The sequence below is a fragment of the Thermobia domestica genome, chromosome 5 (genome assembly GCF_964235325.1).
Source record: "Thermobia domestica chromosome 5, izTheDome1.hap1.1, whole genome shotgun sequence".
Lineage (NCBI taxonomy): Eukaryota > Metazoa > Arthropoda > Insecta > Zygentoma > Lepismatidae > Thermobia > Thermobia domestica.
In genome coordinates, this window is record NC_137458.1 from 123,546,983 (window position 1) to 123,563,428 (window position 16,446).

General features: G+C 33.8%; 1 protein-coding gene across 1 annotated transcript in view; it reads left to right on the plus strand.

Annotated features, from left to right (window-relative positions):
* The window catches only part of LOC145686093 (tubulin beta-1 chain-like), a 109,614-nt gene that overhangs the window by 74,478 nt on the left and 18,690 nt on the right, over positions 1–16,446 (plus strand). The window contains exons 2-4 of the mRNA XM_081759033.1: positions 1,845–1,953; positions 9,441–9,566; positions 15,752–15,981. Coding sequence (XP_081615159.1) covers positions 1,845–1,953; positions 9,441–9,566; positions 15,752–15,981 — 465 coding nt within the window. The remainder of the gene's footprint in view (positions 1–1,844; positions 1,954–9,440; positions 9,567–15,751; positions 15,982–16,446) is intronic.

A 16,446-nucleotide genomic window follows, 5' to 3' on the forward strand; every position in this document is an offset into this window, starting at 1 on the left:
GAAGTAAATGCTTCCGAAGTTTTAAAAAATTAAATAAATGAAGCATGGTCTCTAGTAGATTAACATTTGTTTGTTTATTTATTGATTTTCGATCACCGAAGCTATATGAGACATGCATATACAGTTTCAGGTGGAACCCTAATCACCGTGAGCTCCCCCGTGGCTAAGCGGTTAGCGTACGCGCCTTTGGCGTGGGAGACCCGGGTTCGATTCCCGGCGGGAGCTCATGTGGTTCGGATTCCACGTTAATCAGTAGGTCCACGTCTCATATAGCCTTGCTGCTGAAAGGGACGCTAAACTAAAATCCACTCAACCCTAATCACCGTAATAGGTTCACTTTTGCGCCAAAGGCGCACGCTAGCCACTAGAGCAATGTGTGGAGGACTAGTCGTAACATTTGTTGAAGATGTCCAAGTAGCAAATGTATGTCTCATTATAAATGGGAACATCTAAAAGTTGAAGAAAATAATTGTACAGTCCGCAGCAAAAAACTGTAACATGAACATGTAAGTTTTTTTTGTGAAACGACGAAGTCTTTTGCTCCAAAATAAGTATGCAGGAGAGGACGCCGAAGTTTCTCCTGGCATGATTCGTGCCACTTAGACATTATGTTGATTCCCTGCGCTATTAGGCGTAGTATCACAATATACTTACATGCTCATGTTGCAGGTTTTTTGCTGCGGACTGTACCAGTACCTATATCGTTTCCTCAAAAGAAAACACTGAATATATGAGTAACTATGGTATTATTATTACGTAAACAAAATGGAATAAGTTATTACAATTTATTAAATATTTTGTGAAATAAATTCAGGCTAAAATATCAGTGTTTTCCTTCCCGTTAATTACAGAAGCATAATATAATTTCCAATATGATTCCGTTTTATTTGCAATATGATTGTGCTTGATTAATTTCATTCAGATGTAAATAAATTAATATGGAACAATAAGTATGTGCAGGCATATGATTTCTATTAGAAATTTAAATATTTTCAGAGGCATAGGTTACTCATGCAGGACATGAAAGTTGACAATGATTTCAAAGATGAATACTTATGTATAAAATTATCTGTATTTCTTCCAGGCTTTACCGTTTCATCCTTGCAAAATAAATATATTTTCTAGTACACTTTTCAACCAAACAAAATTTTAAAGGCGAAATTATAACAGTAAGTAGGAAAACAATACGTTCCATGATTTCGTGTAAAATGAACGAATTTCAAGAAAGAGAGAGAGAGAGAGAGAGGAGAGAAGAAAAAGCAGGATTTACCTTCTGTGATAGAAAGAAATACACAAGCGTATTTCGAAAATGTACTAAATCTCTTTTTCATAATGATTTCAAAGAACATATACACTATCTATTGTTCACTGTCATTTATATGGTATCGTTGTGGCCACTGTGAATCAGAATAAACGTTAATCGTTGTAGAATTCGACATTCGTCAATTATCAAACGTAGATGCTGACATTTAATCATCCACAACTATGACGATTTCTGTCCGACAATCGAAAGCTACGATATCACAGTGGTTAAACACAGTCTTCTTGCCTATAAGGAAACAAGTTTTAGGTAATAATAGCGGTGGCCGAAACGTGCACGTTATATCTTTTAAGTACAAGCACCTTTCAGAATTCTTAGTTCTTGTCATTTTTACTGAACTGAAGAAATTATTATTATTACTTGAGCAGATCATAATCATTGTTTATTCTTATTTGTGGTTTCTTATTGCAGAGTTACAATGCTTTTAATTTTTTATATACACAATTATGTTATCTGTATAGTACAATAAACGACTTGAAACATTTATTAAAAGTAACAATTGTTTTTCTTTGTTCTCTTTTAGTTTTGGGAAATAATCTCAGATGAACATGGCATTGATCCAGCAGGACTCTATCACGGAGACAATGATCTTCAATTGGAAAGGATTAATGTCTATTACAACGAAGCTTCAGGTAACCCTTTCATTTATTGTATTTGAATAAATTAAAGCCAAAATTTGATAAGTAACATTTTTAGAAGTAACTTTTTCACAACTCTGGAGAGAACGCTCTGAAGAACGTTTCGTATACATTGTCCGATTCGATCGAAATTCCAACAAAAAATTTATTTCAGAAGAGGACACCTAGAGGAATCAGTTAGGCAGAAGAATTGCTTGGGCCACCTTAACTAACATCATGACAACTGCCAGTGCAATCAGTCTCCGCAGTTCCAATTTGAATACGCGAACAATTAACAATTAAGTGTTGAAAACAAGTATATATTTCCGCATTTCTCTTGCACGATTACCCCTGACATCTGCTCATCGCCTAGAACAGTAATTGTCAAAGTGGGGTTCGCGGGACCTAGGCAGGGGTCCGCTACGCCTAAAAATTGAAATGTCTTGTAATAAAATGGAACTCACAGCTGTTATACAAGAAGTATTTTTTCAGTTACTAAATAGTAGGCAATTAGAAATTATACCTACGTTTATAGATTTAAATGTTTTCCTCCTTAACTAAATTTCTGCCTTGAAGCCGGTCAACCGTTATTAGGACTATTTGAAGTGAGAGAAATTCCTTCTTTGTTAGGGCACTTTTTCAAAAGCAGTTGTACACGCCTCGGAATTTCATGGATTTCATCTTCAAGTGGCAGAAAGCTCCCACCACTACCACCACTTCGAGATTAAAAAAAAAAAAAAAAAAAAGTAAATATTAGTCATTCCTATGCTTATAAACATCAGGCCTCCACCCAATTCTGAGATTTCAAATTATATAATATATATATATATATATATGAGAAACCCCTCCCAAAATATGTTCTTAGATCCGCCACTGCGAGTGTCTCTTCACACAAATTGCGTGCGGTTAATGTAAAATTGTCTTGGAAGATAGATCGCAACAGAGAAATAAAAATGTTGCTTTGATTCAATCAATTTGAGAAAAGATGAAAAATATCAAAATGACACACAAGTGGATTTCCTTAGAAAAAAATGATTTTCAGTCTTGAAAGTTACCGTATTTTCAATTGAAATTTCGTTCACTACAAAATAATCACGTATCTTTAGAATAAATTACTTATTGTATTGTTTTTCTTGATCTTTTCCTTGTCAGTGGCAATTCTAATTATAATTATGTGATTTTTAATACCATGTGAAATTTCAGATAGGATTGCAAGGTCTGCGGATCACTTTCCGAATGAACACGGGGTCCGCATTATCGGGAAGTTTGAGAACCGCTGGCCTAGAATATCGTTGGTGTCAAGAAAGATGGCAGTGGTGAGTCGTGTTCATCGATGAGAGTCGTTCCTGTCTCTGATGCAGCAACGGTCGAAAATTCGAACCCTCCTTGGAGAATCATTTAGAAACTTCGTGCGGATACGTTGAACGATACGGCTTCTGTGCGAGGGAATACATTCACATCGAGTCGAACGGACGGACGGAAAGACATCAAGAAATCATTTTTTGGCTTGTAAGAGTCATGAAACATGTAAATTCGTTGAAATCTCGAATTCTTTTTATTTTATTTTATTTTTTTTGTTTTGTTTTGTTTTGTTTTGTTTTTGACGATCACAGTACTTTCTTTTCCCCTATCGTTGCTCAAAAGTAAAAAAAGAGAACTGTTAAAGAATGTGGGAGAATTATTCCTCCCTGTTTCGCCTTACATCCTCAAGCCATATTGCAAAACATGTTGATAATCATTTTATCTTAAGGCGAAACAGGGATTCTTGCTTCGTCTTAATGTATGGTGCAACATGAAGCAAAAGTTCTCAAAGGGGAATTTTCTGCTTATATTGGGAATTTCTACAAACGAAAAAACGCAAACTAGAAGAAACGCGGTATATTTTCAGAAATAATAATTTGCAGTGCACATTATTATCACAAATGTCCAAACACCTGAAAGCTTATGATTCTAAATGAACATAATGTGAGATTGCATTTACATATGACATCAATTTTATCTTCTTGGAGTCTTGTCTTTAATACTTGAATCTTCCTATCCAAACGCTTCCATTTAAGCTTCTTCTTCGCAACATTTCCAACTTCAAGTAAACGCATTTGCGATTCATTTTCACGTTATTGCGGTTTGTGCAGATTGAGATTCATGATTGTGCATACCAGACACAGATTCCACTTCATCTTCGAGTAATCCTACAGTGGCTTTACAACCCTCGTTGCATTTCCAGTAAGTCTTCGTGTTTCGTTTATAGTTAATGCGATACAAATAATTATTGTAAGAGCCTTTCCACCTCGTTTACTGTTTACAAATGACACAGACATAACGTCACCTATGAGTAGTCAGACTCACTGATAACCACTACTATAGTGCTGCCAAAATGTCATGAGTCGTGGCAAAAATGCGAACTAAAGCTCACATCCACGTGTTGAGCCAATAAGGGTTCAGCTCTTGCTAAGCGAGAGAGCCGCAGCGGAAGAGAGTGGAATTCCTTCAGCCGATAGCAGGCCTGGAACGGAAGACTAGGTGTTAAGTCTGTGTGGTATATCTATAGACTCTGTGAAAGTCAACAAGAAACTAAGAAAAACTGACATATAGGCCTATTATAATAATCCCTGTTGAAACTAATTTCGATAAATGATTGGCTTCCCATTCTGATAGGACCAATCAGAATCACACTTGTAATTTTACGAAATGTATATTTTAATGATAGTTTCGGAAACTCCCCCCTCTGATTATTTATGTTCCTAGTAGTATTCTCTCCTGAAACTAATTTCGTTAAATGATTGGCTTCCACATATTGGTTGGACTAATCACTGCCTGTACACTGTTACTTTAAGAAAATTATATTTTAGTAAGTCTCATTAAATACATTGTACAGATTCATTATAACAACAAAAATTTATAATATATATTTATGTGTGTGTGGACAATGACCATAAAGTAGTTCTCTTTTTTCTTTTTCTTTGTATTTTATAAGTATTTTTGTATTGTTATACTCTTACTTTATAACTTAGCTATTTTCTCTGTCGAATTTTGTAGACCTATATGTATACTTCCGTACATTTGGAATTTCTAGTGTGCTATTGTATTTTTTCTTCTTTCTTTCAATGAATTTCAAATAGCTTTGTGAGGTGAACTGCCTCTCTCTTGGATTGTTTGTGATCCTAGTAACATTCTTCTTTGTAACTAATCTCGTTAAATGATTGGCTTTCCATAGTGGTTGGACCAATCATCCTGTCTCATGTAAGCTGAAGATAATACACATTAATAGCAATTTTGTGAGGCAAACACGGGGCGGGGACAAAATCCAGTAACTGTGATATTATTAGGATGCGCCTATGATTCTTTCCCTTGGAGTTTGTTCACTTGGGTTTTGTCCATTTTGTCAGAATTTTGCTTGGATTTTGTGCTATACTCGGTGAAGTCCCGATCTGTTTGATTGTTTGTTCTTCGTAACATTCTTCCTTGAAACTAATCTCGTTGAATGAATAGCTTCAGCTTCCCGTACTGTGTAGACCAATCTCAACTCGCCTTTTGTAACTTTTTCGTTTTAATAAAAATTTTGTTAAATGAATTATCTCCTTAAAAATCCCCTGATCATATTGCTTCCCTGCAAATTTTAAGACGAAACAGGAATTCCTGTTACGCCTTAAATCAAAGTTTGATCTTATGTTGATCAAGATTCCAGGAGGCAGAAAAAGCTGGAAAACTTGTGTAAGGCGAAACAGGAAGACACCGGGAGAATAGGCCATTTCACAAATTTAGTGTTTCTTAAATAAATAAAATTCTAAATAAAAGACACTTAGAAAAATATTGCTAATCTTTATATTTAATGAATGTAAGCTGCAATCACGATCCAATTACACTAGTTAACAAATTTAAACTTTTTGTTTGTTACATGAGAAAAATCACCTGATCTTAAAGGAACTTTTTGCGCTGAATTCGAATATGCACTCGGTTTCTCTCCATCACGTACAGTTTTCCCGTAACAGAGGGATTTTCGGGAAATTCCCTCAAAAATTTCCCTTTTTCAGATATTTTATTCCCCTAGCTCCTGTCCCCTTACATATAGTAACATAGAAATTATACCTAAGTATACCTTGATTTATATTTAATAAACCCTAAAAGTTTCGTAAAAATCGCTTTGTTCTTTCTAGAGAAATAAATATATTTGTATGTATACTGTGTGCACTGTTTATTGCACCTGATAGTAATGCTTTCAGATCTCCTGAGTTGGGGTAAAAACGATTTGCTTTATTACTACAAACACAGACATAAAAATGAATATTTACAATAGTCAACAACACACTTGTATTGCTCTCTGTAAATTAGAAACGTGTAGAAAAATAGAATGTACTTCCAACGTATATATTTTTTAAACGTACAATATATGTATATCTTAATACATATATATACAATTCACCAAGATTTTTCGTTGTCCTGACCTAGTCCGTGATTTGCACCTGACAAAACAAGAGGCGGAACTTCTGGGATCAAGGCTCCAGCAGTGGAACTTATTGGATGCAGAAACGAACATATCAGTGTACAGGAAAAGGCATGTTCAATTTTCAAGCTATTTCTCAATGCAAGATAATGTGTGCGTATGTACGGATATAAATGGGTTGATGGCGGAGCTAGGAATTCCTTACGTTCCAGAAGAATGGAGGTTATTTATCGACGCGTCAAAGGTCAGCCTTAAAGCTGTCCTTTTACATAATGGAAATAAAAAACCTTCTATACCACTTGCGCACTCAGTGAAGATTAAGGAATCCTATGACACCATGTCAACTTTGCTAAATCTTATAAATTACAAGGACCATTGTTGGCAAATATGTTGTGATCTCAAGGTAGTTGGTATTTTATTAGGACTGCAGTGCGGTTACACGAAGTACCAATGTTTTTTTATGTTTATGGGATAGCCGAGCTGATGACAAACATTATGAAGTGAAGGAATGGGAACCTAGAGTGAATTACGTACCTGGAGAATGCAACGTCAAATACGCTCCTTTGGTAGATCCTAATAAGATATTACTACCGCCACTTCATATCAAGTTAGGACTTATGAAAAACTTTTTCAAAGCCATGGACACATCTGGTGAAGGTTTCAAGTATTTGCGAGATAAGTTCCCTAACCTGAGTGATGCTAAGATTTCAGCGGGAGTGTTTATTGGTCCCCAAATTAGGAAATTAATGCTTGATGATAGCTTTGACAGCAAGTTAAACAGTGCTGAGCTAGATGCCTGGACAGCATTTAAGTGTGTTGTGCGCAACTTTCTGGGCAATAACAAAGCTGAGAGTTACACAGAAATCGTACAGGACATGATACAGAAATACAAAGAGTTGGGTTGTAGGATGTCTTTAAAAATCCACTTTTTGCACTCCCACCTCAGCTTCTTTCGTGCTAACCTAGGTGCTCTCAGCGACGAACAGGGGGAAAGATTCCACCAAGATATAATGGCAATGGAGAAAAGGTACCAGGGACGATGGGATCCTTCAATGATGGGGGACTATTGTTGGGGTCTTGTTAGAGAATGCAACATTTCTTACAAAAGAAGGAAGAAGTGTACGTTTTTGTAACCCAATGGAAGTTTCATATATTGTGATAGTTTTGATTGTCTTTTCATGACCTTTTGGTACATTTGTATTATTGTTTATTGTAAATTGTCACACTTGTAAATTATATTGTATTATATTTTATATATGTGTTTGTGGTAATAAAGCAAAACGTTTTACCTCAACTTAAGAGATTTGAAAGCATTACTATTAGGTGCAATAAACAGTACACACAGTATACATACAAACATATTTATTTCTCTAGAAAGAATAAAGCGATTATTACGAAACTTGGAGGGTTTGTTAAATATAAATCAAGGTATACTTAGGTATAATTTCTATGTTAGTATATGCAAGGGGACAAGATCTTGGGGTGTAAAATAAACGAAAAGGGAAATTTTTGAGGGATTTTCCCGAAAATCCCTCTGTTACGGGAAAATCGTACGTGATGGAGAAAAACCGAGTGCATATTCGAATTCAGCGCAAAAAGTTCCTTTAAGAACAGGTATTTCCTTTTATGTAACAAAACCTTTGTTAACTAGTGTTATCGCTGTATTATTGTTTCCAGTGTTGCCAACTGGAACATCACACTTTAAAAAAATTGCTTACTTCAAAAACCTATAATTAATTCGTGAAACACTGGTCATAATGAGCTTTGGTGTTTATTACTCATGTGAAAGTGAACAGCTTTAAAAATTTCAGATTTAAAAAATGTTTTTCGGAGAAAATGGCGCCCCAACATGGCGGTTTTTGAGAATTGATAATTTCTCGAGCCTTTTTCAAGAAAACAGTGCGCACGGAAGCGATACAAAATATATTTCAGAAAGGGAATAACTAGATCTTTCAAACCTTGAAAACAGAATTTTAAAATTCGAACCGAAAGTGCGCAAAAAAAAATCATCAATGTTAGAATTTTCGGATAACTTTACGTTTGTTTGTTAATTAATTTTAAGAGATACGTATGCGAAAGCAAGCTACAATAAAATATAGTTTTACCACATCCATATATATATATACATACAACAGCAAAAATTATAACTCTACCAGTTTTCCCGTAGGCTCCACAGTTGATCATTTTCCATATTTTCCTCAATTGATAAAGGCAGGATTTGGATAGGGCACATATTAGTTTCTAACTGAAGTCTTCACCCGACTACGGTAGGTCCCATAGTTTTGGAGCTATGGACCTATAAAATTCATTTTTCCATATTTTCGACAATCTATAACTCCAAAAGGAAGCATTTGTGCACCCAGGTTGGTCTATACTTTGTGTCTTATCTTGGTGTCAGGAATCACTTCCCAAACGTCGGTGTTTTGAAACACCATATATATATATATTCCTTTGATCGCGACCTAGATTAAAATTGAGGCGACTGAAGTTAAATATTTGTGCCACAGAAGAGCGTTTCTTAAACTAGTTTATTTGAAATCACCGCTGAACCTGTTGAATTCATCATATTTCTAAATAGGACACCTGTTTAGTTTTGCTGCATGCATGTCCAGTTATCCTACGTACAGTATAGCATATGATATTATTCCGTAAGTTGGCCACATTCGTAAGTAGAATATTTCCTGAAACCAAAATTTGACAATTATGTATAGCTTTCACTGTTTTAATATGATAAATTCCGGCAGAATACAGTATATGTTTTAAGTGTTGTATCTGAAACCTTTGGATCGTTCTGAATAATTTTGAGAAAGGCCCGTAAAATCAGTCCACTGATAAACGTGGACATTGTCACTACATTAGATGTATATATGTGCATACACTACAGCGAACAAGAGTCTATTGTATTTGAAATCGGATAAGTATAACAAAATCGTCTTAGTTTGTTTCTACAGTGTGTAATTATGTTATTACGTGTAATTATTTTATCTATTTTATTAAACTTTAAATTATCTCATATAGTAATAATGAATCAGTGGTTGTAAAATTATTTATTTATTTTTAGGTGGCAAATACGTTCCGCGGGCAATATTGGTCGACCTTGAACCAGGAACAATGGACACAGTGAGATCCGGACCCTTTGGACAACTTTTTAGGCCAGATAATTATGTCTTTGGTCAAAGTGGTGCAGGTAATAACAACATATGTATAACAATAAATACGTAAATACAGCTCACAGATGACGAGAAGAACCCTAGCAGAAGTAGTGTGACGTAGGTATAGGCTCGCCCACTTTTCGCACGGGGGTTTCAAATGACACCACGGAATAGCACACAGATAACTACCCGGAGTAGCAGACCACATCTAAGTATAGACCACACCTCAAAAACCGAAAATGGACTTGACCGTGTCGTTGACCTTTCCCCGCTTCCCCTGTTTTAGGGTTCTTCTCGTCATCTGTGAGCTATACTTCGGTGTCAATACCAGTGTAATTGGTATTTACAGTTTTAAACTTTTATATATATATATATATATATATATATATATATATATATATATATATATATATATATATATATATATAAAATTTGATATTCTATTCAAATTGTTAAAAAAAGATATCACACAATGTTTGTTAATATTGAGTTAAAATACTTCTATGGCATCTATTTTTAATCCAGCACTACATTTAAACTTATTATTTTCCTTTTATTATGTAAAATCAATTGTTAAATCATTGACTTATATTAGCTTGAAAATTAATTATCCCAAATGATGTCATAAATTGTTACATGTCTAGCTAACAACAATTTTTAAGTTACGCGTAAATGACTTTTTCTAGTCTGGCATATTGTAACTTTGCTTGATATTTCGAGAAAATTAATATTTCTTGAAAATTATTTATTTCATTTGGCGTAGTATGTTTTAATTTGTATACTAAATTCTGCAAATCGAGGAAAAGGCGTGTTAAATTAGAACACCTGCCGTTCAGTTGTCAAACAATGTAATCTCCAAAAATGTATATTTGGTTCTAGTATAGCTATCTATCTTCGAATTGTTAGAACAGATGATGGCGAATGTTTAGCAGAAATACAATTTCGGTCATTTCTGTTCACATTAGGTTAGTTTAGGTTATATTAGTGTAAGGGTCCAGCTTAATTTTCCAAAAAATAATAGGATTTCGCTTATTTCTATTAATATTAGGTTAGTTCAAGTTAGATTTGGTTACTTTATGTTAAGTCTAAGTACTTGCATCATTCATTTCTCCTGTGAATTTTGTATTTTTTACGTGCTTCTGGACTCCTGCCGCTAAACATTCTCCCAGATAATTACGCCTTAGACTATTTATGTTTATTCCCAAATACTATGTAATAAAATAGGCTCTTATAAGACATAATTACCAAAAACTGGTAACCAATTAGAATCTGTTGACAACACAGTATTTCGAAGAAAATATCTATCTATCTATATACAGTGGAATTTCTTTAATTTGAAGTCGAAGGGGACACGGAGAAAATTCGAATTATCCAAAATTAACCAAAAACACTCATTTTTAAGTAAAATAAATAGAACAAAATAACTGTACTGTATATGAAACATTAATTAATATGCAATGCATCTTATCTTTAAAGCAACAAATTTTCCTAAGGAATTAGAATACATTGTGCATAATGCACACCAATAGATCTCAAACGAATCTGCTTACCTTTGTGTCACTGCTTTTAGTTAAGTTAAAAGGAACTGGACAAATGTATGGTTCTTACATGCCATTTACTAGTTGAGGACAGGGTTCAAGGTCGTTCACACTTCTACAGAAGGGATGGACACTTCCCAGTTATTGAGGAGAGATGCATAACCATCTTTTGCTGGATTCTCTATACCGGGAGGGAGTCCAGTGGAGGTAGTATAAACAAAGCTTTCCCTTTCCTATGGTAACCTCTGGATAAAATAACAAAGAAAGGCCAGTTGAAATTGCATTGTTCTGTTTGCAATCTGTCGAACACTTCGAATTCTTCCAGTGTAAATACTTCGAATTATCCAAACAGGAGGTTCAAAATTTCGATTTACCCACGATTTTTTTTTTTTTTTTTTTATCTCAGACCATACAATGAGGTCGTTACGTTTCTACACAATCTTTACAGTGCTATTCAGTGACAAGACTTATTGAACTTAACAATAAACAAAAATAAACAACAAAAAATGAGATGACATTTCACAATAGAACATATACATTATAGAAGTACCAACTGAAATACTCGTTCTTTGCACAGAGAGAATAGGTTTATGGTAGAGGGTGACCAGACGTCCCGTTTTTAACAGGATTGACCCTTCAGAATATTCTGCTTTATGTATAAAATTCAAATTTTGCACTAATAAAATATATACTTTTTCTTGATGTATACAGTATTTTGCTAGACAGATACTCAGTCTAGGGAAAGGAAACTTTGGAAATGCTATATGTAGAAAATTTGTGTTATTTGTTTGGTAAGGTAAAGGGAACTGTCGTTAACATAGTTTCGGATTATTGTTCTTGTCTTGTGTTCTGTCCTTTTACGAGGAATATTAATATTTATTCGGAGCTCATGCAGCCAAGTCGACTTCTTCACTTATTATTGTTAAAAAATAAAATTGTTTAAACAAAATGGCCCATCAAAGATGGACGAATAGCTGGTTAAAAGTAGAATTTGTTTTACAATACTTTAATTGTATTTAAGAAGAATGAGCGGCACCAAGCATATTTAAATTGTAATATATATTGTTAAGATTGTTTTAAACTGAAATTGTCTAAAGTAAAACATTGATTAAAGGTAAAAATGGAATAAAAAATTACAGCAAAGCTCTTTTATAGTTATCTACATGAACGCCATCTTCCTTCTCGATTATTTCAAATCGCATAATCTTGATGTAGTTTACTATCAGATTTATGTCTTATGAAATAGATTGAGGGTTTTTTAAACATTATTTGCGATTATCTTATTTTTTTATTTAACCATTTTATTTTAGTGCCTCTTACATTATTTACTGATCAGTAAATTCATAGCTCACGATTATACTTCATTTTATTAAAACGATATCCCTCTTAATAAATTTAATCACATTTGTTGTTGATCTGGTTAATCTCTCTTTCACAGACTTTTCTATATAAAGACTAATCCAAATCGACGTGTTCTGTTTTTATTAAACATTTTCTGCTCGAACTCACCTTCACTAACTTCCAACAGAAAAAAAGTGAACATTAATAATGTTTAAAAGAAACCCTCAATCAATAAACTTTGGCCTAATAAATCGTTACGCTGTGATGTTCTATTTGCTGCTTTGTATGCAGTGCCGGATTTACATATAAGCTAAACAAGCTATAGCTTAGGGCCCCACACTCTTGGGAGCCCCCCAAAAATTTAAAGAAACAAACTGGCTGTATTGTAATTTCCAAATGATTAAGCATACGGTATAAGATAAAACTTATATACAACAATGGTATTATGTACTGTTATGTAATAGGCTCTCATGAAGCAAGTAATGAGACCTCAATTGTAAGGGGCCCCTATTTCTCAGCCCTGCTTATAAGGGGACCCTGTTTTCCAGCCACGCTTATAATGGGGTCCCCATTTCCCAACCCTGCTTGTGATGGAGTCCCTGTTTTCCAGTCCCGCTTTAATGGACCCTCTGCTTGGAACCGAAATTGGAAACAAAGGATCGTGTCCCATCTTTCTAAAATAATATGTGATGATTTTATCCAAATGATAGCATTGAAAGTAAGAGAATTATTTTTTGATTATTTCATGAGTACAGAATACTTCAGTTTATCTGTAGGATTCCACTCCTGGCCTGCGCAAGTTTACTAATATTGTAAGGTATGTCTTAACAGACGGAATCTCAATTAAACATTTTCTAACTTTCCTAGAGAGAAGTGGCCACACAGGGCAAAGTATTGTTAAAATGGCGATGATAATCTTACAAATAAATGTAAAATTGATTTTAGTAAGTGTCGAGGCCTGTCATATGATAAGACTGCCAATATGTCATGAAAATACAAGGGTGTGCAAGAAATAATACTGAAGATTAATAAGAATGCTATATATGTTCCATGTGCAGGTCATTCCTTAAATTTTGTTGGTAGAGCAGTAATTAATTGTTGTTTAGATACAGTAAACTTTTTGGGAATTATTCAAAAAATGTGTAAGTTCTTTTCATCATCTACACATAGATAGGCGGTACTGTTGTCATTCTTCAAAGATGATTCAAAAAATCCAAAGTCTTTGTCAGAGATTAGGTGAGAAGCTCATTCAAGGCTCACAAGTGCCATACTTGACAATTATGATGAAATAATTTCTGCATTGCACCAGCTTTATATTGATATCACAGAGGGCGATGAAACAAGAAATCAAGCCAGAAACCTTTTGAATAAAATGGAAGAATTTGAATTTATGATAAATTATACGTATGGAATTATTTGTTGGATGAATTTAACAAAGTTAGTCAATCACTGCAAGTCTTCAAAATTAGCCTGCAGTAAATTGTATGGTTCACTTTCGGATTTTGTTAGATTCCAGAGATCATTTTGGCCATTTTGAAGAACATGCAGAAAAACAAATTAGCTGATGTTGACAAGAAAAACAGAAGACCTAGAAGGAGGCATATAAATGACGATGAAGATGATGCTTTAGAGAACCTTGAGCCAAGAGACAAGTTCAGAATCGAAGCATTTGTACCTGTGATAGATGCATTAGAATCTAATTTGGCACACAAAGCATCAGTATATAATGGTACTGCAATAAAGTTTTCATTCCTAATGAAACTAGATACGGCAGAAGAAGAAATTCGTGAAGGAGTCAATGCTTTAAGCCAAATATATCCTGCAGATATGGAGATGAACGTTGTTGGAGAACGATCGATAACCATCAACAAGTCATAGACATAGTCAAAGAGATAGTCAAAGTCATGCACATGAAAATCTGACACATCAGGATCTGTATCAAGCAATATTTAATGACCTTGTCCAATGAGCGTTACTAATGTAGAAGCAATTCTAAGAATGATAATTTCCTTTGTGTGATGATTTCAAATTGCCGTTTAGAAAGATCTTTTCTCAGCTAATGAACAAATGAATTTAAAACAACGTTTTTTGACAACGTTATGTAACTTCAATCTCATGTGCATAGAAAATTAAAAGTTTGATAATGTAATCAATAACTGTTTTGGCAAAGACAAGGAAGAAAGTGCTTTAATGTAGATAATGTTTGTTCATTCTTTGCATACCAGTATATAACGAATCATGATAAAATTATACAGTTGAATGAGTAATATAATATTGGGCAGATAGTAATATAATTAGTCACATTAAATATTTTTTGTTATTGATATTTTAAATAAATATGACATACGTATTACTAAAAATACCGTCTTTTACACCAACTAAGTTAGTGTAACAGGTTACAAAGGTCTGTTGTCCTAACGAATAGTGTGGACTATTATGGTCATAAGTTAATAAACTTATATCTATTAGGTCCATAAAGTACTATATAGCCAATATTAAAACCTCCAAAATGATGACATTTTGTTGCTGAAAAAGAAAGTTATATATATAAAGGACCCCATTACTTTTTTAATAGCTTAGGACCCCACCAATTCTAAAGCCGGCACTGTTTGTATGTTATCTTTTATAGTGAAGGACTCAGTTTATATTATATTAAACTTGTCATAAAATAGTTTTTTAAACTTTATTTTACATATGCCAGATTATAGGTTCAAATATTGTGAATAAAATGATACTATAAATCGACCAGATCAAGATTAAATAGTACTTGTTTACACTTTTGGCGCAATAAAAGATATGTCTTCAGAAATATTTATTTATTTCAAAAAATAACTAATAATGAAAAAGTAATTAACTGTGGAACATTAGTTGAAATAATGCTTTTCTAGGCTCGTAAAGGATGAATATTAACCATATTTGGACATTGAATATACCAATAGTTTTATATATATATTTATTTATAGACTAATTCTGCTTAATATCACTTTCTACTGAACTTTAAAGTACTTCTTCGCCATATTAGTTATGAATAATGCTTTAATTGTTGTTCTTAGCCAGCTGTATGTAGCTGCTATTTTCTCTAACTCTGTTCTAACAAGTTTATTTTGAATTTATAAATTTAGGATCTAAATTCATTTTCTTATCAATTCTGTATTTTATAATTAATTATTTAAAGATATAGTATATCTATTTTAATTAATAAAAAATAACATTACTTCAGAATTGTGTAGTGAGTTGTTTAAAGTTAAATTTCTTTTAGAGAAACTAACATTTCTACAACAACAATCTATTAACTGTCTTAATATTGATTTCTAATTCTATCTAATCCTAACTAACTCTAGGAAATAACTGGGCCAAGGGGCACTACACGGAGGGTGCAGAGCTTGTTGATTCAGTTCTTGATGTGCTGCGGAAGGAGGCCGAAGGCTGTGACTGTTTGCAGGGTTTCCAACTTGCTCATTCACTTGGTGGTGGTACTGGATCTGGTATGGGTACTCTTCTCATATCCAAGATTCGAGAGGAATATCCAGATAGAATAATGAACACATTCAGTGTTGTACCCTCGCCAAAGGTAATATTAACATATATTAACTATATATAACAATAACTAGTTAACAAGCTATTTTTATTTTTGTAATTGTGAAGCAGTGGCTACTCTCCGTATAAAGCATTACAGCTGTAAACGTCCAATATAGTTGGAAATTTCTCGAGATTTTTTTTTTTTTGGTCTTTTTTTTATCGTTTTCGTTCTTAGGATTCCAAATTGCTTGTACTTCCGCTCTTCTCATAGTCAGCGACTATTATATAGTATAATATATGTTTCTTTTAAAGTCCCATCGATTTGAAAGCGTCATAGATCTCAAACAAACAAACAAACAAAAAAAAATCGTAATGACATGAAATAACGTGTAAACTTTCTTTAAACTTTAGATTTTGACTGCAACATACTGTATAGCTCCTGAACGCCAGGTGTGCAACTGTTCTCAAAAAACGTCCAAACTCTTTCGCAGCCGTTTTCAGAATCCCAGCATTGCAT